General features: G+C 38.9%; 1 protein-coding gene across 2 annotated transcripts in view; it reads left to right on the plus strand.

Annotated features, from left to right (window-relative positions):
• LOC146475281 (importin-13-like) overlaps positions 1 to 6,725 on the plus strand; it is a 29,474-nt gene extending 22,749 nt beyond the window's left edge. For both annotated transcript variants that reach the window (XM_085115656.1, XM_085115657.1), the window contains 8 exons: positions 369 to 465; positions 667 to 719; positions 1,709 to 1,775; positions 2,673 to 2,731; positions 2,832 to 2,921; positions 3,889 to 3,990; positions 4,247 to 4,326; positions 5,638 to 6,725. In XM_085115656.1, the coding sequence (XP_084971782.1) occupies positions 369 to 465; positions 667 to 719; positions 1,709 to 1,775; positions 2,673 to 2,731; positions 2,832 to 2,921; positions 3,889 to 3,990; positions 4,247 to 4,326; positions 5,638 to 5,728 (639 nt within the window). In that variant the 3' untranslated portion in view covers positions 5,729 to 6,725. The remainder of the gene's footprint in view (positions 1 to 368; positions 466 to 666; positions 720 to 1,708; positions 1,776 to 2,672; positions 2,732 to 2,831; positions 2,922 to 3,888; positions 3,991 to 4,246; positions 4,327 to 5,637) is intronic.
• The last annotated feature ends 18,457 nt before the right edge of the window (positions 6,726 to 25,182 follow it).

A 25,182-nucleotide genomic window follows, 5' to 3' on the forward strand; every position in this document is an offset into this window, starting at 1 on the left:
AACGCACAGAAAACTTCTAAAAACTTCAAACTTAGCATAAACAATGTCGTTAGTACAGGTGTGTGCCTATTGGCTGTGTTAGGTTCGCAAGGTATTGTGGGAAAGTTCCTGCCGCCATCTTTTCCATACGGTGGATTTTCGAAAATCCTTAAATAACAAGGACTGGAACCAGGTTTGTGAGCCCGCGAGAATGGGCACCCCCACCAAACCCATGTTTTCGTGAAAACCGCTGGGTTCTGAAATCTGGTTCATGTCATTGTTATCTAAGGCTTTCCCGGATTTTCTGTCTTGCTTTCCTTTTTTCCATTTTATGAGAACCTCGGTCACTTTGGTCATGAGTTTTTTTTTTTTTTTTCTCATGCTTTCAGTTAGTGGGAATGTATGGAATGGTGGAAGAACATTATCAGACAATCTTACTGGTATTTCAAAGAATTACCTCGTCAACTTTGCAGCTTCTACAGAATAGTAAGTTTATTGTTTTCACTGTTATTATTATCATTATCATTATTATAATTATAATTATTATTATTATTATTATTATTATTAGCTTGGAATATGTTAATAAAATTATTATTAATTTTTATTAAAAAAATTATTATTATTATTATTATTATTATTTTGTTGTAAAAGTATCTTCTTTTAATTGCCTTTGTTGTCATTTTTCAGACCTCCGGGAGTATCCAGATATTGTTCAGTCTTTCATGCAGTTTGTTAGCCGGGTAAGTGCCCTGGGACGAGTTGCATAAAACTTCACGGCCGGCGTAAATGCTATCGTCAGACGTTAGAATACTGAATGTGACTGGGCTGAAGGTCTGGCGTTAGCAGTTACGCGCGACATTAAATTTTATGCAACTCACCCCAGGAGTGGTCTCGCTGTCCAGTTAACCTAGCTTGTAATAATATTTAACTGTCGGAAATCTTCCTATATCTTCGGAAGTGTTTGGTAGAACTTTTCTTTGTTCGACGGAAAACCTTCTGTCTCTGGTGTTTGTCTTAGAAAGGTGACCGTCGTACAGAGGTGCCCATCCTAGATAATGTGCTCCATATTACACAGTTGATTGTATTAGAAAGGTCTGTCTTAGTGAGAAGCGAAGTAACAGATTGAAGTAAAATAACACCAACTTTGTTTGTCTTGGAGAGGTGTCAGTCCTAGTAAGAGACTTAAGTACATGAGGGATCACCTTCATTTATTTATTTACCAATGGAGCCTGCCCCTCTCCAGTGCATGAGTTATACTGCTTATCTGTTGCTTGAAAGGCTCTAGTGAACAGTGGTAATTGAAAATCGAGGCAGGTTGATTGTTCCACTGGATAATAGTTCCAGGGAAAAGGGGGAGTTGTTCGGAACTTGGCCTTCAGTCCTTGCTTGTAAAGAAATAAAGCTTTCTGAGTGCGAGTGGTGTGTACTTCAAGTGACAGGGTACAACATCCCTTGGGAGTTGACAAAGAGGAGACCCCTCGTCATCTTGAAGAGAGTATTGTGCCGGCTGTCGACCTGCTGTTGTTGTAGGGATCACCATACTAGCTCCCTTGTCACCTTCATGTGTACGTCAAAGGGACTCGTCCATTAGACTTACAGAGGTTTTAAGGTTTAAGGTTTTTATTATTGTGCACTATTTCAATGGCTCACAAGGGAGAGGGGATTGTTCCTTAATAACAGCGCTGAAAGAGTAACAAATACACATGCTCTGTTTCTGTTTGTCTTGCAGGCACTAAAAAGTAACCCAAAATTGGTATTTGAAGTCGAGAGCTGTCACGTGAACATTTTTCAGTGCAGTAAGAACTTTAAACATCATGCATTCATTACTACCTTGTTTGTACTATGGTACCTTCACTCACAAGAGGGGAAAAAAATGATAACAAATGCATCAAATAAAGAAATGAAAATGAAAGATGGAAAAATCAAATAAAGAGAGGAAAGAAAGGAATGGAGTAACACCACCACAACAAAGTGCTGCTCAGTAGCTCCTCATTTGACTCGTCAGACGTTTTATAGAATTTCATCCACAAATTCAAAACTTAGAACCAACTTGTACAGAATAATAAACAGCGCCACAGGAAAGTACTGTTTAGTAGCTTTCATTTGAATGGTCACACTTTAGGACTTCATCCACAGATTCAAAACTTAGAACCACCTTGTACAACATAATGACATGCATACAGGAAAGTGCACAAATGACCCTTGTATGAATGTTCACGCTTTACAAGTTGAGAATTTGAAATTTAGGATCAGCTTGTTCAGTGTAGTAAACAACATCATCAGGAAATACTGCTGGTCTCTTTAATGCATTCTGATAATTATTTTGATTAAAGTTATTATTGATTTTTTCCCCATGTTTCAACATTTTACCTATATATGCTAATTTTCAGTTGCTTTCTTATAACTTAAAAATGACCTCAGAGGGGTCGAAACAACATCGTTCCTTTTGATCGTCAAATTTTTTCAATTAGTTCTGTAAAACCCTTTTGGAATTAACTGATAAGTTATATTGTACTGTACTGCTCAATAGCTTTCACCTGAATGGTCATACTGTAGAATTTTATTCGCAAATACGAACACTAGAACTGCCTCATGCAGCATAAGAAACAAGACCACATCAGAGTACTGATCACATTCAGTTACACTTAACAATTTCGTACCATTAATTCTTTGATTTGATGAATGATTGACAGGTCTGGCAGTTCTTGATGTTCAAGAGAGTCATACCATACGAGCAGCCTGCAGCTTCTTTGTAAGTTACACTACATTTTCTGAGCCTTCTTTTTGTAGCTCTTCTCTGCTTAAGAGTGTTAAAAAATATCAATGTCTTCCGCTTGTTATTTGTTTTGTAGTCGGCTTTCATCACTGTTTGTGAAAAGCAAGAAACGGCGAGGAACACTTTATCGGAATATGGGTCATATCTTGTCAGTCAAGTTATAAAGGTAAAGCAGTGCCTAGACGGCTTGAAAATACCTGATTGATGACCGACAACAACAACAACAATAGGCCATTTTCATGATGGCGTCACTTGACTACAACTACCAGAATTCATTTCGTTTTCCTTTTCAAATTCAAATTTTGTAATCCTAGTGGACAGCAAAGAACAATGGCTCTAATTAGCATGAGAAAACAAAAAACTGAAGGATTCTGGTAGTTGTAGGCAAATGATGCCATAGTGAAAATGTCCTATTGTGAAATCAAAACTAAAGTTATCGCAACTGACCAATCAACCAGTGCAACTGCTACCAAGCGCGGGAAAACATGCACCTGGTGCAAAGCGCAGGAAAACGTGCACCCGGTCCCAAACGCGGGAAAATGTACACCCGGTTTCAAGGGCGGGAAAGTTGTTCCCGGTGCCAAACACGACAAAACGCACGAAAAGAAAGTCGTGCTATTGCCCATTCCAAAGGTTCATAAAGGGACTGGGCCCTAGTTCATTCGTTTTTAAAGTTGCGTCATCGCCAGAAAGATCACATAAAAGTTAGTAAGTTTACCAAGTTTGGTTATGTTTTACTGCGTAGTAACCAGGCTGTGACCTGTCAAAGGTCGCCCAATTTCCGTACAAATGTCTCTAATTCTGAGATGGCTCCCCCAAATCCGTAGTCTCTGATTGTCCCTATTTTTGAAAGCCTTTCATATGGTTGCAATCTAACGACAGAACCTCGGACTCGGAAAACTGACTAATCTTAATGTGATCTTTCTTGTGATTGACTCCAGTTTCTGATGAAATGAAAATTTAAAAACTTGTCTCCGGTCTCCAATTGAACTCTTGAATGGGCAGTTGCAATTGTTTTTGCTTTTGATTGGTGAGAAAACTACTCGGCATGGCTAGAACGCACACAGTGTTTTTGAACTAGTGAGGATTTCGGAAGCTTAGCAAGCGGAATTAAATCTTTTTTTGTTCATCAGGGAATAGCTGGCGGGGTTCCTCGGCAGTGCACCGATTACATGGCGGAAATCTTATTCGCGTTGAACAGACATGACGTGACTCTGTTATCGCGGTGGATGCAGGTATAAAGAGACAAAAATTATAAACCTTCAACTCTGAAAACTACCCTCGATAGGTTTCACGTTTAGGATTTCATCCATTGAAATGTCATTTTTTTTTTTTTTTTTTGCTAAAATGTTGAAGAATGGATGATCCGAGTTCAAAGTTAAGGTTACCCACCGCGTGATATGTGAATAAGCGTTTGTGGGGGAGAGGGTGGGGCGAGCAGAACAAAATTGTGCAGAGTGTTGATTACTGGTTTTTCCTGTGTGTTCACAGGACGTTATGCAGGTTGAAGGATTTCCGTCAAACTTGGTCACTTTGACTCAAAAACAAGAATTTACCAAGACTGTATTGAGGTGAGTATGAGTGTGAAATCGGCAAGTTTTCTTCAGTTAGTTTCATCTTTGCCGATTATACGGTCTGTGCAAATCTCATCGCTTTTATATTGCTGTTAATTCGTATGTTTCCCTTGCCCAAACCACACCCCAAATCACTGGGGGTCCTTACATTTGTCATGAATGAAACATGAATAAATTCGATTACCTTTGTTGTTGTTTATGCCCTTTCTTCAAGGAGCTGTTATTTGGTATAATTTGGGCGCTGCCGACTATTGCCAGGAATGGAACTGAGTTTCCTTCTAATACTATAGTCTCTATGGTTTCATCCTAATACTATAGTCCATGATTTTGGCCTAATTTTCATCCTAATACTATAGACTATGGTTGTTGGCCTAATTTTCATCCTAATACTATAAACTATGATTTTGGCGTAATTTTCATCCTAATACGATACACTTGATTACCTGCCTAATTTTAATCCCAATACTATAGACTATGAATGTTGGCCTAATTTTCATCCTAACACTATAGACTATGCTTTTTGGCCTAATTGTCATCCTAATACTATAGACCATGGTTTTTGGCGTAGTTTTCATCCTAATACTATAGACTTTGATTGTGGCCTAATTTTGATCCTAATACAATGTACTTTGATTTTTGGCCTAAGTTTTATCCTAATACTATAGAGTATGGTTTTTGGCTTTATTCATCCTAATACTATGGACTATGGATTTATGACTAATTTTAATCTTAATACTATACACTTTGATTTTCGGCCTAATTTTTATCCTTATGCTATAGAGTATGGTTTTTGGCGTAGTTTTCATCCTTATACTATAGACTATGATTTTTGACTAATTTTAATTCTAATTCTATACACTTTGATTGTGGGCCTAATTTTTATCCTAATACTATAGAGTATGATTTTGGCCTAATTTTAAACCTAATAGTATAGACTGTGGATTTTGGCCTAATTTTCATCGTAATACTATAGACTATGGTTTTTGGCCTAATTTTCGTCCTAATGCTATACACTGATATTTGCGTAATTTTCGTCCTAATACTAAAGAGTATGGTGTTTCGCCTCAAAGTTAATAGGCCATTTCCGAGTTGCTTTGGACCTCATTATTAAAGCGAGGCTTCGTGCATGAACTGATTCATATGCAAACAAAACTGATTTTCTTTTGAGGCTTTGAATTAAGCACTTATAGTGAGGTTCAGAGATACTCGTAAAATGCGTAGTAAACGTTTCTTCACGTTTTGTTCACAGTTAAGGTAATGGCTGCCTTTCTTAAATTCATGTAGATGTGATTGTTTTTGTTTTGATAGGGAGAGAGCACATCGGAGAAGAGTAAAAGATTCTGTAAAGGAGTTTTCCTTGCTGTGTCGAGGGCTCTATGGAACTGCTTATGCCAGTTAGTAAAGTAGGATCTTTTCGCTTATTCCTATCTAGCTTCCAATTGTGCAGTGGAATAAAATATTAGAAATTTTCTAACTTTTCCACCGGGAAGAGATGTATTACTAAAATGGACAGAACCGAAGGATAGTAAGGCCAAGTAACGTTTATTGTAATGGCGGCATTTAAGAGTTTCATCCAGATGCGTGAGGTTAACGTAAACACGAAGAGAGAAAGGCAAGTAAAGTAACCTTGTGTGACCACCGTCATGCTTATAACATGTGTGTATGTGTGTGTGTGCTCCCTTAACATCGACGTACATAGAAATTGTGAAATATTGTGTAATCATTTGTCACGCTGGTCATGCAACAGCACTTTGCTGTCATATGAGTCAAGTTTGCTGTATATTGAAACCTCTCACAAGCGGCCACCCCAATGTTGTGTCAGGAGGTAGTGAACTAAGAGAGGTGTATGGTGATTTATGAGACTTTGTCGGCCAAAAACCTTTGACTAAACCGACTTATGCAACCTCAACTCCAACGCGTTCACTGCGAAGGCCTGGGACGAGAAGCATATGGTACAATAAAAATTAAAGTTTGTGACCACTCGTGCGTTCCAATTGTGATCAGCAGCTAAATTCTCCTTGCAATATCACGTATTTTACCTTTTGAAAAACATGGACACCATAGAGGAGAATTTACCTGTTAATACTGGGGCTTTAATGCTTCAACTACTTTGTAGCCCATAATACGAACACGTGACGAGTAACTGATTGTCACGTGCATGGTTCAGTATAAGAAAAATGCAAAATGAATATAAATGAATGATGTAAAAATCTGTCGTGTAAAGTATTTCATATTGTATGAAGCCTAAATTTGTTGTTTTCATAGTTCTAAATTGAGTTTTTTTGTAACTTTTTGTTTGGTCATTTCGTTTATTTTCAGTTAGTTAAATATAAGTTACAAACATGATAAGCTTAAGAAGCAGTCTGGTTTGTAATAAAGCCGTGCAATCATGGAAACGTCTCAAAAATTATGTCACTGGATAATTTGTAGGGGAACCTCTTCAATTTTTTATCAACAACGCGCGTAAATCGGTGCGTGAACTCCCCTTTTGGCTGTGAAATTCGCATATGAATAATGAAAGAATAGAAATTGGGTAATGAGTTGAAAAGGGACCTCTTCGATATTTGAAAATCGAGCTCACTTTTGCTCATTAACAAATTTCTATTGTTTCAATATTGATAGGCGATTTTCTCGGCTTCTACAAGAGCTCCAGTCTTAACTCTTTACTCAAATATAGCCGCTCTGATAGCCTATACTACGCGTGTAAATCGGTGCGAGAAATCCCCTTTTTGGCAGAGAAATTCACCTATGAATAATAAAACAATAGAAATTAGTTAATGAGTTGAAAAGGGACCTCTTCGATTTTTGAAAATCGGGCTCACTTTTGCTAATAAACAAATTTCTATTGTTTCAATATTCATAGGCGATTTTCTCGGCTTCAACAACAGCTCTGGTCTTGACTTTTTTCTCAAATATAGACGCTCTGATCGTCTATACAATACGCGTGAAAAGGTGCGAAAAATCTCCGTTTTGGCGGACAAATTCAACTATACATAATGCATATAGAAATTGGTTAATGAATTGAAGGACCTCTTCGAATTTTGAAAATCAGGCCCACTTTTGCTCATTAATAAATTTCTATTGTTTTAATATTCATAGGCGATTTTCTCCGCTTCTACTAAAACTCCATTCATGACCCTTTTACCAAAGATAGACGCCCTGATTATCTATACAACGCGCGTAAAGAGTTCAGGAAATCTCCTATTCGACGGAGAATTTTCTGTTTCTCTCACCCTGACTTCATCTTTTTTTGGCTATTTCTTTGTCTCTGGTCCCTTGGGAGGCCTAAAAAGTGTCTCAGGGGACGTTTTTAGACACACTGATTTGATAGGAAGCTTTAAGCGTGTCACAAAACGGCCTTGGGAATCATTTTTAAGTGCAAATAAGGCCCTGACAAAGAATTATCTGTTTATCTCTCACCCTGACTTCATCTTTTTTTGGCTATTTATTTGTCTCTGGTCCCTTGGGAGGCCTAAAAAGTGTCTCAGGGGACGTTTTTAGACACACTGATTCGATAGGAAGCTTTTAAAAGAGCATTTGTATTTTGTCCAAAAATCGACTTTTTGCTAAGGGGTTAGTCGAGGGTTTTTGGTCAAAAATGACCAAATTTTGAAGTGGACCTTTTTTACTTGTTTATGTCCCTAGGGATGTCAGCGTGTCACAAAACGCCCTTGGGAATCATTTTTAAGTGCAAATAAGGCCCTGACAAAGAATTTTCTGTTTATCTCTCACCCTGACTTCATCTTATTTGGGCTATTTCTTTGTCTGTGGTCCCTTGGGAGGCCTAAAAAGTGTCTCAGGGGACGTTTTTAGACACACTGATTCGATAGGAAGCTTTTAAAAGAGCATTTGTATTTTGTCCAAAAATCGACTTTTTGCTAAGGGGTTAGTCCAGGGTTTTTGGTCAAAAATGACCAAATTTTGAAGTGGACCTTTTTCACTTGTTTATGTCCCTAGGGATGTCAGCGTGTCACAAAACGCCCTTGGGAATCATTTTTAAGTGTATTTAAGGCCCTGGCAAAGAATTTTCTGTTTATCTCTCACCCTGACTTCATCTTATTTGGGCTATTTCTTTGTCTCTGGTCCCTTGGGAGGCCTAAAAAGTGTCTCAGGGGACGTTTTTAGACACACTGATTCGATAGGAAGCTTTTAAAAGAGCATTTGTATTTTGTCCAAAAATCGACTTTTTGCTAAGGGGTTAGTCCAGGGTTTTTGGTCAAAAATGACCAAAGTTTGAAGTGGACCTTTTTCACTTGTTTATGTCCCTAGGGATGTCAGCGTGTCACAAAACGCCCTTGGGAATCATTTTTAAGTGCAAATAAGGCCCTGACAAAGAATTTTCTGTTTATCTCTCACCCTGACTTCATTTTTTTGGGGGGTATTTCTTTGTCTCTGGTCCCTTGGAAGGCCTAAAAAGTGTCTCAGGGGACGTTTTTAGACACACTGATTCGATAGGAAGCTTTTAAAAGAGCATTTGTATTTTATCCAACAATCGACTTTTTGCTAAGGGGTTAGTCCAGGGTTTTTGGTCAAAAATGACCAAATTTTGAAGTGGACCTTTTTCACTTGTTTATGTCCCTAGGGATGTCAGCGTGTCACAAAACGCCCTTGGGAATCATTTTTAAGTGCAAATAAGGCCCTGACAAAGAACTTTCTGTTTATCTCTCACCCTGACTTCATCTTTTTTGGGCTATTTCTTTGTCTCTGGTCTCTTGGGAGGCCTAAAAAGTGTCTCAGGGGACGTTTTTAGACACACTGATTCGATAGGAAGCTTTTAAAAGAGCATTTGTATTTTGTCCAAAAATCGACTTTTTGCTAAGGGGTTAGTCCAGGGTTGTTTGTCAAAAATGACCAAATTTTGAAGTGGACCTTTTTCACTTGTTTATGTCCCTAGGGATGTCAGCGTGTCACAAAACGCCCTTGGGAATCATTTTTAAGTGCAAATAAGGCCCTGACAAAGAATTTTCTGTTTATCTCTCACCCTGACTTCATCTTTTTTGGGCTATTTCTTTGTCTCTGGTCCCTTGGGAGGCCTAAAAAGTGTCTCAGGGGACGTTTTTAGACACACTGATTCGATAGGAAGCTTTTAAAAGAGCATTTGTATTTTGTCCAAAAATCGACTTTTTGCTAAGGGGTTAGTCCAGGGTTTTTGGTCAAAAATGACCAAATTTTGAAGTGGACCTTTTTCACTTGTTTATGTCCCTAGGGATGTCAGCGTGTCACAAAACGCCACTGGGAATCATTTTTAAGTGCAAATAAGGCCCTGGCAAAGAATTTTCTGTTTATCTCTCACCCTGACTTCATCTTATTTGGGCTATTTCTTTGTCTCTGGTCCCGTGGGAGGCCTAAAAAGTGTCTCAGGGGACGTTTTTAGACACACTGATTCGATAGGAAGCTTTTAAAAGAGCATTTGTATTTTGTCCAAAAATCGACTTTTTGCTAAGGGGTTAGTCCAGGGTTTTTGGTCAAAAATGACCAAAGTTTGAAGTGGACCTTGTTCACTTGTTTATGTCCCTAGGGATGTCAGCGTGTCACAAAACGCCCTTGGGAATCATTTTTAAGTGCAAATAAGGCCCTGACAAAGAATTTTCTGTTTATCTCTCACCCTGACTTCATCATTTTTGGGCTATTTCTTTGTCTCTGGTCTCTTGGGAGGCCTAAAAAGTGTCTCAGGGGACGTTTTTAGACACACTGATTCGATAGGAAGCTTTCAAAAGAGCATTTGTATTTTGTCCAAAAATCGACTTTTTGCTAAGGGGTTAGTCCAGGGTTTTTGGTCAAAAATGACCAAATTTTGAAGTGGACCTTTTTCACTTGTTTATGTCCCTAGGGATGTCAGCGTGTCACAAAACGCCCTGGGGAATCATTTTTAAGTGCAAATAAGGCCCTGACAAAGAATTTTCTGTTTATCTCTCCCCCTGACTTCATCTTATTTGGGCTATTTCTTTGTCTCTGGTCCCTTGGGAGGCCTAAAAAGTGTCTCAGGGGACGTTTTTAGACACACTGATTCGATAGGAAGCTTTTAAAAGAGCATTTGTATTTTGTCCAAAAATCGACTTTTTGCTAAGGGGTTAGTCCAGGGTTTTTGGTCAAAAATGACCAAATTTTGAAGTGGACCTTTTTCACTTGTTTATGTCCCTAGGGATGTCAGCGTGTCACAAAACGCCCTGGGGAATCATTTTTAAGTGCAAATAAGGCCCTGACAAAGAATTTTCTGTTTATCTCTCACCCTGACTTCATCATTTTTGGGCTATTTCTTTGTCTCTGGTCCCTTGGGAGGCCTAAAAAGTGTCTCAGGGGACGTTTTTAGACACACTGATTCGATAGGAAGCTTTTAAAAGAGCATTTGTATTTTGTCCAAAAATCGACTTTTTGCTAAGGGGTTAGTCCAGGGTTTTTGGTCAAAAATGACCAAATTTTGAAGTGGACCTTTTTCACTTGTTTATGTCCCTAGGGATGTCAGCGTGTCACAAAACGCCACTGGGAATCATTTTTAAGTGCAAATAAGGCCCTGGCAAAGAATTTTCTGTTTATCTCTCACCCTGACTTCATCTTATTTGGGCTATTTCTTTGTCTCTGGTCCCGTGGGAGGCCTAAAAAGTGTCTCAGGGGACGTTTTTAGACACACTGATTCGATAGGAAGCTTTTAAAAGAGCATTTGTATTTTGTCCAAAAATCGACTTTTTGCTAAGGGGTTAGTCCAGGGTTTTTGGTCAAAAATGACCAAAGTTTGAAGTGGACCTTGTTCACTTGTTTATGTCCCTAGGGATGTCAGCGTGTCACAAAACGCCCTTGGGAATCATTTTTAAGTGCAAATAAGGCCCTGACAAAGAATTTTCTGTTTATCTCTCACCCTGACTTCATCATTTTTGGGCTATTTCTTTGTCTCTGGTCTCTTGGGAGGCCTAAAAAGTGTCTCAGGGGACGTTTTTAGACACACTGATTCGATAGGAAGCTTTCAAAAGAGCATTTGTATTTTGTCCAAAAATCGACTTTTTGCTAAGGGGTTAGTCCAGGGTTTTTGGTCAAAAATGACCAAATTTTGAAGTGGACCTTTTTCACTTGTTTATGTCCCTAGGGATGTCAGCGTGTCACAAAACGCCCTGGGGAATCATTTTTAAGTGCAAATAAGGCCCTGACAAAGAATTTTCTGTTTATCTCTCCCCCTGACTTCATCTTATTTGGGCTATTTCTTTGTCTCTGGTCCCTTGGGAGGCCTAAAAAGTGTCTCAGGGGACGTTTTTAGACACACTGATTCGATAGGAAGCTTTTAAAAGAGCATTTGTATTTTGTCCAAAAATCGACTTTTTGCTAAGGGGTTAGTCCAGGGTTTTTGGTCAAAAATGACCAAATTTTGAAGTGGACCTTTTTCACTTGTTTATGTCCCTAGGGATGTCAGCGTGTCACAAAACGCCCTGGGGAATCATTTTTAAGTGCAAATAAGGCCCTGACAAAGAATTTTCTGTTTATCTCTCACCCTGACTTCATCATTTTTGGGCTATTTCTTTGTCTCTGGTCCCTTGGGAGGCCTAAAAAGTGTCTCAGGGGACGTTTTTAGACACACTGATTCGATAGGAAGCTTTTAAAAGAGCATTTGTATTTTGTCCAAAAATCGACTTTTTGCTAAGGGGTTAGTCCAGGGTTTTTGGTCAAAAATGACCAAATTTTGAAGTGGACCTTTTTCACTTGTTTATGTCCCTAGGGATGTCAGCGTGTCACAAAACGCCACTGGGAATCATTTTTAAGTGCAAATAAGGCCCTGGCAAAGAATTTTCTGTTTATCTCTCACCCTGACTTCATCTTATTTGGGCTATTTCTTTGTCTCTGGTCCCGTGGGAGGCCTAAAAAGTGTCTCAGGGGACGTTTTTAGACACACTGATTCGATAGGAAGCTTTTAAAAGAGCATTTGTATTTTGTCCAAAAATCGACTTTTTGCTAAGGGGTTAGTCCAGGGTTTTTGGTCAAAAATGACCAAATTTTGAAGTGGACCTTTTTCACTTGTTTATGTCCCTAGGGATGTCAGCGTGTCACAAAACGCCCTGGGGAATCATTTTTAAGTGCAAATAAGGCCCTGACAAAGAATTTTCTGTTTATCTCTCACCCTGACTTCATCTTTTTTGGGCTATTTCTTTGTCTCTGGTCTCTTGGGAGGCCTAAAAAGTGTCTCAGGGGACGTTTTTAGACACACTGATTCGATAGGAAGCTTTCAAAAGAGCATTTGTATTTTGTCCAAAAATCGACTTTTTGCTAAGGGGTTAGTCCAGGGTTTTTGGTCAAAAATGACCAAATTTTGAAGTGGACCTTTTTCACTTGTTTATGTCCCTAGGGATGTCAGCGTGTCACAAAACGCCCTGGGGAATCATTTTTAAGTGCAAATAAGGCCCTGACAAAGAATTTTCTGTTTATCTCTCCCCCTGACTTCATCTTATTTGGGCTATTTCTTTGTCTCTGGTCCCTTGGGAGGCCTAAAAAGTGTCTCAGGGGACGTTTTTAGACACACTGATTCGATAGGAAGCTTTTAAAAGAGCATTTGTATTTTGTCCAAAAATCGACTTTTTGCTAAGGGGTTAGTCCAGGGTTTTTGGTCAAAAATGACCAAATTTTGAAGTGGACCTTTTTCACTTGTTTATGTCCCTAGGGATGTCAGCGTGTCACAAAACGCCCTGGGGAATCATTTTTAAGTGCAAATAAGGCCCTGACAAAGAATTTTCTGTTTATCTCTCACCCTGACTTCATCATTTTTGGGCTATTTCTTTGTCTCTGGTCCCTTGGGAGGCCTAAAAAGTGTCTCAGGGGACGTTTTTAGACACACTGATTCGATAGGAAGCTTTTAAAAGAGCATTTGTATTTTGTCCAAAAATCGACTTTTTGCTAAGGGGTTAGTCCAGGGTTTTTGGTCAAAAATGACCAAATTTTGAAGTGGACCTTTTTCACTTGTTTATGTCCCTAGGGATGTCAGCGTGTCACAAAACGCCACTGGGAATCATTTTTAAGTGCAAATAAGGCCCTGGCAAAGAATTTTCTGTTTATCTCTCACCCTGACTTCATCTTATTTGGGCTATTTCTTTGTCTCTGGTCCCGTGGGAGGCCTAAAAAGTGTCTCAGGGGACGTTTTTAGACACACTGATTCGATAGGAAGCTTTTAAAAGAGCATTTGTATTTTGTCCAAAAATCGACTTTTTGCTAAGGGGTTAGTCCAGGGTTTTTGGTCAAAAATGACCAAATTTTGAAGTGGACCTTTTTCACTTGTTTATGTCCCTAGGGATGTCAGCGTGTCACAAAACGCCCTGGGGAATCATTTTTAAGTGCAAATAAGGCCCTGACAAAGAATTTTCTGTTTATCTCTCACCCTGACTTCATCTTTTTTGGGCTATTTCTTTGTCTCTGGTCCCTTGGGAGGCCTAAAAAGTGTCTCAGGGGACGTTTTTAGACACACTGATTCGATAGGAAGCTTTTAAAAGAGCATTTGTATTTTGTCCAAAAATCGACTTTTTGCTAAGGGGTTAGTCCAGGGTTTTTGGTCAAAAATGACCAAATTTTGAAGTGGACCTTTTTCACTTGTTTATGTCCCTAGGGATGTCAGCGTGTCACAAAACGCCACTGGGAATCATTTTTAAGTGCAAATAAGGCCCTGGCAAAGAATTTTCTGTTTATCTCTCACCCTGACTTCATCTTATTTGGGCTATTTCTTTGTCTCTGGTCCCGTGGGAGGCCTAAAAAGTGTCTCAGGGGACGTTTTTAGACACACTGATTCGATAGGAAGCTTTTAAAAGAGCATTTGTATTTTGTCCAAAAATCGACTTTTTGCTAAGGGGTTAGTCCAGGGTTTTTGGTCAAAAATGACCAAATTTTGAAGTGGACCTTTTTCACTTGTTTATGTCCCTAGGGATGTCAGCGTGTCACAAAACGCCCTTGGGAATCATTTTTAAGTGCAAATAAGGCCCTGGCAAAGAATTTTCTGTTTATCTCTCACCCTGACTTCATCATTTTTGGGCTATTTCTTTGTCTCTGGTCCCTTGGGAGGCCTAAAAAGTGTCTCAGGGGACGTTTTTAGACACACTGATTCGATAGGAAGCTTTCAAAAGAGCATTTGTATTTTGTCCAAAAATCGACTTTTTGCTAAGGGGTTAGTCCAGGGTTTTTGGTCAAAAATGACCAAATTTTGAGATGGACCTTTTTCACTTGTTTATGTCCCTAGGGATGTCAGCGTGTCACAAAACGCCCTGGGGAATCATTTTTAAGTGCAAATAAGGCCCTGACAAAGAATTTTCTGTTTATCTCTCACCCTGACTTCATCTTATTTGGGCTATTTCTTTGTCTCTGGTCTCTTGGGAGCCCTAAAAAGTGTCTCAGGGGACGTTTTCAGACACACTGATTCGATAGGAAGCTTTTAAAAGAGCATTTGTATTTTGTCCGAAAATCGACTTTTTGCTAAGGGGTTAGTCCAGGGTTTTTGGTCAAAAATGAACAAATTTTGAAGTGGACCTTTTTCACTTGTTTATGTCCCTAGGGATGTCAGCGTGTCACAAAACGCCCTTGGGAATCATTTTTAAGTGCAAATAAGGCCCTGACAAAGAATTTTCTGTTTATCTCTCACCCTGACTTCAATTTTTTGGGGGCTATTTCTTTGTCTGTGGTCCCTTGGGAGGCCTAAAAAGTGTCTCAGGGAACGTTTTTAGACACACTGATTCGATAGGAAGCTTTTAAAAGAGCATTTGTATTTTGTCTATCAACCGACTTTTTGCTAAGGGGTTAGTCCATGGTTTTTGGTCAAAAATGACCAATTTTTGAAGTGGACCTTTTTCACTTGTTTATGTCCCTAGGGATGTCAGCGTGTCACAAAACGCCCTTGGGAATCATTTTTAAGTGCAAATAAGGCCCTGACAAAGAACTTTCTGTTTATCTCTCACCCTGACTTCATCTTTTTTGGGCTATTTCTTTGTCTCTGGTCTCTTGGGAGGCCTAAAAAGTTTCTCAGGGGACGTTTTTAGACACACTGATTCGATAGGAAGCTTTTAAAAGAGCATTTGTATTTTGTCCAAAAATCGACTTTTTGCTAAGGGGTTAGACCAGGGTTGTTTGTCAAAAATGACCAAATTTTGAAGTGGACCTTTTTCACTTGTTTATGTCCCTAGGGATGTCAGCGTGTCACAAAACGCCCTGGGGAATCATTTTTAAGTGCAAATAAGGCCCTGACAAAGAATTTTCTGTTTATCTCTCACCCTGACTTCATCTTTTTTGGGCTATTTCTTTGTCTCTGGTCCCTTGGGAGGCCTAAAAAGTGTCTCAGGGGACGTTTTTAGACACACTGATTCGATAGGAAGCTTTTAAAAGAGCATTTGTATTTTGTCCAAAAATCGACTTTTTGCTAAGGGTTTTTTGTCAAAAATGACCAAATTTTGAAGTGGACCTTTTTCACTTGTTTATGTCCCTAGGGATTTCAGCGTGTCACAAAACGCCCTTGGGAATCATTTTTAAGTGTATTTAAGGCCCTGGCAAAGAATTTTCTGTTTATCTCTCACCCTGACTTCATCTTATTTGGGCTATTTCTTTGTCTCTGGTCCCTTGGGAGGCCTAAAAAGTGTCTCAGGGGACGTTTTTAGACACACTGATTCGATAGGAAGCTTTTAAAAGAGCATTTGTATTTTATCCAACAATCGACTTTTTGCTAAGGGGTTAGTCCAGGGTTTTTGGTCAAAAATGACCAAATTTTGAAGTGGACCTTTTTCACTTGTTTATGTCCCTAGGGATGTCAGCCTGTCAGGAAACGCCCTTGGGAATCATTTTTAAGTGCAAATAAGGCCCTGACAAAGAATTTTCTGTTTATCTCTCACCCTGACTTCATCTTTTTTGGGCTATTTCTTTGTCTCTGGTCCCTTGGGAGGCCTAAAAAGTGTCTCAGGGGACGTTTTTAGACACACTGATTCGATAGGAAGCTTTTAAAAGAGCATTTGTATTTTGTCCAAAAATCGACTTTTTGCTAAGGGGTTAGTCCATGGTTTTTGGTCAAAAATGACCAAATTTTGAAGTGGACCTTTTTCACTTGTTTATGTCCCTAGGGATGTCAGCGTGTCACAAAACGCCCTTGGGAATCATTTTTAAGTGCAAATAAGGCCCTGACAAAGAATTTTCTGTTTATCTCTCACCCTGACTTCATCTTTTTTGGGCTATTTCTTTGTCTCTGATCTCTTGGGAGGCCTAAAAAGATTCTCAGGGGACGTTTTTACACACACTGATTCGATAGGAAGCTTTTAAAAGAGCATTTGTATTTTGTCCAAAAATCGACTTTTTGCTAAGGGGTTAGTCCAGGGTTTTTGGTCAAAAATGACCAAATTTTGAAGTGGACCTTTTTCACTTGTTTATGTCCCTAGGGATGTCAGCGTGTCACAAAACGCCCTTGGGAATCATTTTTAAGTGCAAATAAGGCCCTGACAAAGAATTTTCTGTTTATCTCTCACCCTGACTTCATCTTTTTTGGGCTATTTCTTTGTCTCTGGTCCCTTGGGAGGCCTAAAAAGTGTCTCAGGGGACGTTTTCAGACACACTGATTCGATAGGAAGCTTTTAAAACACTTATTTATTGTCAATTTTTAATCCAAATAATTTGTTCAAAAATAAAAAGTCTACATTTAGAGCAAACCTTAAGTTCAGACGTTTGTATCTGAGTGGAAGTTTTCCCCTTTAAGCTTTTGGAGGGCTATACTTCAGTCATTTTATTAGACCGAGTCTTGTTGCCAGTGATGTTGCCTTGTTCACGTCCGAAAAGACTTGTGGGTAATTTAGCTATAGCGCCAGCGTTTAACTCGTGCCCTTTCCATTTCATAGTTCTTTTTATAAGTGTCGAGCCACCCAGTACTAACAGCAAAATTTTGAATTTATTGAATATTTTACATGTCCAAACTCGCTTAAATTGCCCTGGTAGGTCTTGGAATCCATCCACAAAACGGCCAGAGAGACAACTTCATTCGTGGGCCTCCATGCATGTCTGCTACACAGCATGTTTGGCGACTCAGTCAGCATGAAACCACCTCTCACCTCTGTTTTCTTTCAGAGGCTTGCCTCTACCCACATTCCAGCTTAATGATGCCAGAATGGAAGCTTCTGCAGAGGAAAATGGCTCGAAAAACACTTATAGAGCGATGATCTTACCAGATTCGTGCTCGTGCACTCGCTCGAAACAAATACAACCGTTGCTTGTATCACGTGACAATTTAGCCTGAGCCCACAGTATCTTACGACCGCAGATATTTTTTTATCTCCATTTCAGACCAAAAAGTCATTGAAAAAATTAGCACAGTCCTAGGATTCAAAGGTTTAAGTGCAAATAACGCCCTGACAAAGAATTTTCTGTTTATCTCTCACGCTGACTTCATCTTTTGTTGGCTAATTTTAAGTCCCTGTTCTTTTGGGAGGCCTAAAAAGTGTTTCAGGGAATGTATACTGGCACACTGTTTCGATTGGAAGCTTTAAAAAGAATATCTGTATTTTGTCCAAAAATCATTTTTCTTTGCAAAAAGTCGATTTCTGGTCGAAATACAAATATTCTTTTAAAAGCTTCCGATCGAATCAGTTTGTCCAAAAATGTCCCCTGAGACACGTTTTATGCCTCCCAAGGGATCAGGGACAAAAAAAAATATTCCCATGAGTTGTACAAATTGTAACTGTCAGAGTCTGATAAAATGACCGAGTTTAAATTTAAAATTTCTCGCATAATAGTTTTGGCCTTGGACTGATGTTATTTCTCCAGTCTGGTGTTGCTTTTTGTCTAGGCTACTCGCTGCCACGTTCTTTTTGTCAACTAGAAATTTAATTTATTCTTAGTTCCTTGAATGCGAAACTTCATCGATTTCTTCACTCTCACTTCCTAACCAGCGATCAGACATGGTCTATCCCAGGCGTATATTTTCTAATCCTCGATCTGTTGTTTGGTTGTTTAATAGTCCGCAACATCAAAAAACTGCTGCTCTTATAAAATTGGCGCGAAAACAGGATGCGTTCTTCAGTTAATTTATTCCCCGCGTAAATCGTATTTCGCATAATTATGCCATTCCGCACGCCATTCCACATACCATTCCGCAAACTCTTTCCTCCTTTTACCCTCACCGGACGAGATCCCTAGAAGCATCAACAAGTGAAAAATACCGACCCGAAAATTGGGTCACTTCGGGACAAAAAGCGTGGACTTTCCCCTTGGAAGAAAGTCGATTTTTGGTCGAAATAGAAATATTCTTTAAAAAGCTTCTAATCGAATCAGTGTGTCCGAAAATGTCCCCTGAGACCCTTTTTAGTCCTCCCAAGGGACCAGGGACAAAGAAATAGCCAAGAAAGGCGGAAATCAGGGTGAGAGAGAAACAGAAAATTCATTGTCAGGGCGTTATTTCTACTTAAAAATGATTCCCTAGGGAGTTTTTCAACATGCAGCGATCTCTAGGGACATAAACATGTGAAAAATGCCGGTCATTTTTGGCCAAAAAGCATGGACTTACCCCTTGGCAAAAAGTCGATTGTCAGGGCGTCATTTTGCACTTAAAAATGATTCCTGTTAGGGGTTTTGGACACCTCTAGATCTCTAGGGACATATACAATGAATCATTGTTAAGTGAAAAATAACGGCGTGACAAAGATTTAGTTTTAAACCCTAATCCTGACGTCATCTTTTGTGGGCTATTTCTTTTACCCTGGTCCCTTGGAGGCCTAAAAAGTGTCTCAGGGGACGTTTTTGGACACACTGATTCGATTGGAAGCTTTTAAAAGAACATTTGTCGGGGGTAAAAAAATCGACTTTTTATTAAAGTGCCCATATCGGAAAATTTTTTATTTTCTTATCTGAATCTAAACATCACCCTAAGAACTTCAGTGAAAAAATTTTTCGATTTGCATAAAACGCGAATTTTTTATGAATTTTGCAAATCTTTAAAATCCTATTTTATTGCGGTCCACCCGCCCCGCTGATGAGAATGCCGACAGGCTCACAATAGGGCCACGTGACATGGTTTGTGACGTACATTCAGGAACTCTCGAGTCTATGCACTCACTTGACCTTCAGTAAAGTGCATTCGCGGCAGAAAGAAAATCGTCAGATTCACCGGTAGGAAGGAAAAACTTAGCTCCAAATAAGTATATTCCATGGCAGAAAACTTATCTGACACGGAAAGTGAGCAAACCGCTGAAGAAAGCAGCTAGGACGAATTTGAAAGCGTCGAAGTCGAGGCGATAGATGGCGTCCACGAGACAAGTAATACGTGTGAAGATGATGATACACTCGAACCGTACGCGGACGAGCCGATAGCAGACGAAGAATGGCTAAAAAGATATCGCAAGGAACAAGAGGAGAGCGACGACTCGAGGAAGATTTAACGAAACGCTTGGAGAATAGAGTGCGTGTTAGTGGATGGTAAAGTTCTCACCTTGCATTTTGCATACGCGCTCTTCATTATCATCTGTCAAAACTATTGCCAAGTACTCACAAACATTCGAACGAATTATTTTCCATGTAGATGTACTTGTGGTAACTGTAGTCGTGATCTGCTAGCAAATATCAGCGAGTGCTACTGCTGCAAGGAACTCGAAGGCAATTGGGAAGCGCTGACTACCGACATTGTTCTCGCGGAACTACAGGAAGGACACGTGTTGAACTGTGATAATAATAGCTTGTCTCGTTCTCTGAAATTTCGGCCGTAAATTTAATTGTAGGATGGAAGTTGTTAGCTTGTCCAATGAACAGGTTAATTTCCTTGTTGTCACTGTCCCACAGTTTACAAAATCCATTGTATCTTTTAGGCGCATACGTCTTGCGAAATGTTCGAAGTCTAACAAGAGTTGGCGTCTAATGTAATTCGTGTCTGTCACCGGTGTCGGGACAAATTTGAGCCCTTTAGAAATAACGCTAACAGGCTGTCGCTAAGTTGTTTGTTTGAAAAATTCTTCATGAATTTCTCGTGTTTTTCTCTTTGTATCTCAATCCATTTTTTTGCCAATTTTTTTCTGCGCTCTTTGCGCTTGTTATTTGTTTTGTGCCCTTTTTTATTTTGAACCCCCGTTGTGGTGGTTAGGTTTTCAGAGATAAAGCTGTTATACTTTTCAACATTTTTATTGTTTGCAGAATTCTGCAACACATGTGTGTACAATATTTGTTTGAGCTCGTTGAATTCTTGCTGCAGTTTATCTACCTTATCTACATCGTGGTTTACAATGTTTTCTGTGTCCGCCGAGTGCGACCGTTCTCGCATCGATCTATTTACATCAGTGGTAGCATTTGTGCTAGTATTTTTTGAGAGCTTGGTCTCAACGAAACTTCGCGGATCTCACGATCTATGAGAATATATACCAAAACAATTACGCTATATTTTATAAAACTTGCGACTGAGTTAACAGTGAGGTCAAACTATAAACCTCAGAAGGTTACAACGCTTAGAATGTCACAAGCGGGTGTGAATATTCAGCATCGAAAGCTTACCATTCGCTTTTCCCTGCTCCTCTTCGAAGGTGTCTCTCGGTCTTCGTCTTCCTTTCGCTTAGCTGTTTTAAAGGACAAACACAAACGCGATGTCATCCTACTTCAGTTCACGTTTTAAGTTTAAACCTGAATTCATCAGCCTTGTGAAATCTTCGTCATTGAAGTGCATCGAGCACAAGGACGAGGTCTGTCCACATCTTCCTCCGCTCCAGCATAAAATCGATCCATTTCTTTCGCCTCCTCAGTCTTTGCGGGCATGTAGTGCCAAAGAAAGGAATCCTGTGCATGCTTATTCCATTTGCTTCGTCTTTGATGTTTCCACATCTCGCTGCCACACATCTTTCCGGCATTTTCGAGAAACGTGCAGAAATACCGCGACTTGTTTTCAGTGAGATCCAGAGAAAAGCTGAAGTCACGTGTTCCTGAATCTACGTCACAGCTCTTGCTAAACCGAGAGGAGACTAATGCGAATGGTGGGCCAAAATGGCGGCAAATTTGAACGTCTTATAAAATTCATAAAAAATTCGCGTTTTATGCAAATCGAAAAATTTTTTCACTGAAGTTCTTAGGGTGATGTTTAGATTCAGATAAGAAAATAAAAAATTTTCCGATATGGGCACTTTAAGGGGTTAGTATGGTGTTTATGACCAAAAATGACCAAATTTTCAAGTGGGCATTTTTTACTCGTTTATGTCCTTAGTAAATAAAAGGTTTGAAAACACCCTTGGAAATCATTTTTAAGTGCAAAATAACGCCCTGACAAAGATTTGGTGTTAAACCCTAACCCTGACGTCATCTTTTGTTGGCTATTTCTTTGTCCCTCGTCCCTTGAGAGGACTAAAAAGTGTCTCAGGTGACGCTTTTGGACACACTGATTCGATTGGTAGCTTTTTGAAGAATATTTGTCGGGGGGCAAAAAATCGATCTTTTTACAAGACGTTAGTATGGTGTTTATGACCACAAATGACCAAATTATCAAGTAGGCATTTTTCACTCTTTTATGTCCCTAGGGATCTCGATCTTTCGAAAAACGCCTTTGGGAATCCCTTGGGAATTTTTTTCCGTTTTAATTCCCTGAGATACCTGAGAAACTGCGAAGAGAAATCAAGAAAACTTTGTACTCATGCATGGTAGTTAACTCCAACAATAGACTAATGCTTACAAATAAAAGGTTGTTGAAGTCATAGACCAATCCTTTTTGAGCACTGATGATGGTATCTGGGTGACGCAGCACTTAGGCGCCTGTAATACGTCCTCTCCATGTGAGATAACAGGTTTTGAATTCAGTTGTACATCACATATGGAACCGTGCGGTACCACCATCATATTTCTTGGTCTGAAATCGAAAGGAAAGAAAATTATTTTCCATCAGAAATCTCGAGGTGCTTACATTATGACCAGTAATGCAAGGGTGTGGGGTAGGTGGGGAATAAATTCAGTAGCAATACAATCGAGTGACAGCATGTTGGTTTACGGACTTGTTTTGCAAACCAAAACCCTTTTCCCGATGCATGTCGTGCTTGTAGGCAGGGTTGAATTCAATTTATCTTGACTTGATAGGAAAATTCGGCGTCTGAATCGGCTGTCGCAAGTTTATCTGGTTGTGTCGCATTTTCCTACAGAAATGCAGCATCGATTCAAACTCTGCATTTCTACCGTGATCATATACCTACATTATTTCTATGCACATTAATTTTCATTAATTCCGCTGCACAAAAAAAAGACTCAACATTAGACACAAGATATATAAAAAGCATATATAACTGGAAACACCCGAGAAAAAAGAGTAGACATAAGCAGTTAATCTTCAACTTGTTTTACTGTTTGAGAAAAAAATTGTCTGGCATTGAGAAACGAAACTTTTGATGGGAATACTCTGAACAAAATCTTCATTTCATTTACAGCCAGGAAAGAGTCACAAATTTTCACTTTGGCAGGCTCACAAGTTATAATTCCAGAGTTTTAAAAGTTTTCTTTGTTTATTTGATCCGTTGGAGGCTCATTTTCCCACCTGTTATGGTATATAAACAACTTTGCTTACATTTTCTTGTTTCTCAAAAGAACGGAGACTTTAAACTGCAAAGCGGAGAAAAGGTTAAACAAATTCAGTGAGGCAAATGATGTTTTTTTCGCTGAAATTTTATCAGTTAAGCTATGTGCGTTTCTGGGCGATTGCTCTATCCTAAGCATTTGCCTAATAAACGTTTAAGGCTTATTATCAACTTCACGTAGAAAAAAAAAAGGCAATATATGTTTTGATAATTCAAGTACCTGTTCGATAGGGCAAATATTTGTACATGTTTTGACATAGAAATATGCGCTTTAACCACTTTGAAAACGTTAATCAGAATTACGCGATCCCAAAACAATATCGTAAGTGTAAAATAAGAATTGGGGTTCTTTAGAAGTAAAACCCGAGCAAATAGGAGAAAATATACTGTTCCTTAATATTTATTACTTGTCCTGTGACGAAAAGACATGCCAAAGAAGTTAAAAGAAAAAGACCAGAGTGCTTCAACAGCTTTACTCGAGGCTATGATGATGCTGTTGTTCACAGTGGTAACCTTAATGTTTTTCATATGAGACAGCAAGGACGTTCATTCAAGCTTCATTTTTATATTCTTCAAATTTTGTGCTCTAACATCATGTTGATCTGCATCAGGCTGACCTGGTTTACAGATGACAGTTTCATTAAATGTATTGTTGTTGCTAATATCAAGACTGCGTGGATGGAAACATACTATCGACGAGTTGAGAAGATGATTTGCCATGGAGTGAACACTTTCATCCAATATGTACACAGAAGGTAATCTACCAAAGAAGATTGTAACAGGCGGACTTATTGACACACATTCAATGATGGATTTCAAGATCTACAGTACTGCCTACTGATGAACTCTTGTTTTAACTCATTCGGTCGATGTTTGACTTATAAATTGTATACTAATTATAAATTCAATCGTTATATCTTTGTTTTCTAAGCCCCTTTTAAAGGAAAGCTGTTTTGAGAATTTTCTGCATTGCTACTTTTGATTGTAATATTTACAAAATTAAATTAAAATTTGTAAATTTCCAGCATTCTAGCTTAAGAGAGATCTCAGACTGACATAAACTCTGATGTTTTGTTTTATCCATCGCTTTCACCCTGGGTCACTTCACTGAGTCGCTAAACTCTTCACCTCGATCGTGTAAACTGTGTTCCGTAATTCCCTTTTTAATTCTCACAAACCTCTTCATGGAGCAAACACCTGGCCCCGGTTGTTCAAAAAGCGGATAACTCTATCCAGCGGATATAAATCGCCCTCAGTTCAGCGGATAAAATGTAGTCCAACCAATACATTTTATCTGCTGGATAAAGTTATTCGCTCTTTGAGCAACCGGAGCCAGAATTTGAGTAATGTTTTACGAGTTGAATGACTGAACACTTTTTGCTAATGATTTATAATTTTTATGGTGAGAACTGACACAAAGGTCCTGTCTGAATAACTGTTGCAGAGCCTGAGAATGTAATCAATTCCTACGATTCATCGATCCAAAGACTTTGAGGTTTCTGGAAGGCGTATTTCCGCGCTCCTTTTACTATACGTAAATTGGCGATTTCATATGAACTTTAAAATTTAAGTCGTTAATTTACTAAAATAACTAAATTTCTTCAAAGAAGCTTTGACGAAAATAGTTGATAACATTGAATGGACGCTGCCCAAGAAGCTAAAATTACATGCAAATGCTTTTTTTTTTCAGTCACTGAAAAAGGCATACTCGGAAAAAGAAAATTCGTGTTCTCTCAACAGCAGTCAAACCTATGACTTTCCCATCACTACTACGGGCGCTATGTCACTAGGCTACTAGAGACTAGTGGAAGCTAAGGCCATTAACTCCCACGATTCTCCTGTTGATCAGTGGTAGAGCATCCGAACTAGTGATGGGAAGGTCATAGGTTTGACTGCTGTTGAGAGAACTTGGATTTTCTTTCTCCGCATATGCCTGTGTTATTGACTGAAAAAACTACATCTATTATATTTTCGGCAGGCTTAAAATATAACACTGATCACATTTCTTTCACATAGCTAAAATAAGCAACAAATAGTAATGGGACTAAAATAGGCAGCCGTCTTTTTTTAAAGACCGATTTGATGTTCTGTAGAGCGTTGCATTTACCGCTTTTTATCAAAACAAAAGCCATTTTAATTTCATCATTATTTATTCCAGCTGAGCAGTATATCTTATGTTTAAACCCACCGATTAATTTCACGTCCGATTTGATATCTGTCGTCCGATTATTTTCGATAAGAAAAAATAAAGAAAGAAGTTAAAATTTTTAGGTCTTAACTGTTCTCATCTAATCACAGCATAAGAAATAAATAAAATAAATAAAATAAATAAAAATAAATAAAATAA

The sequence above is a fragment of the Pavona decussata genome, unplaced genomic scaffold (assembly GCF_977016875.1).
Source record: "Pavona decussata unplaced genomic scaffold, jaPavDecu1.1 SCAFFOLD_84, whole genome shotgun sequence".
NCBI lineage: Eukaryota > Metazoa > Cnidaria > Anthozoa > Scleractinia > Agariciidae > Pavona > Pavona decussata.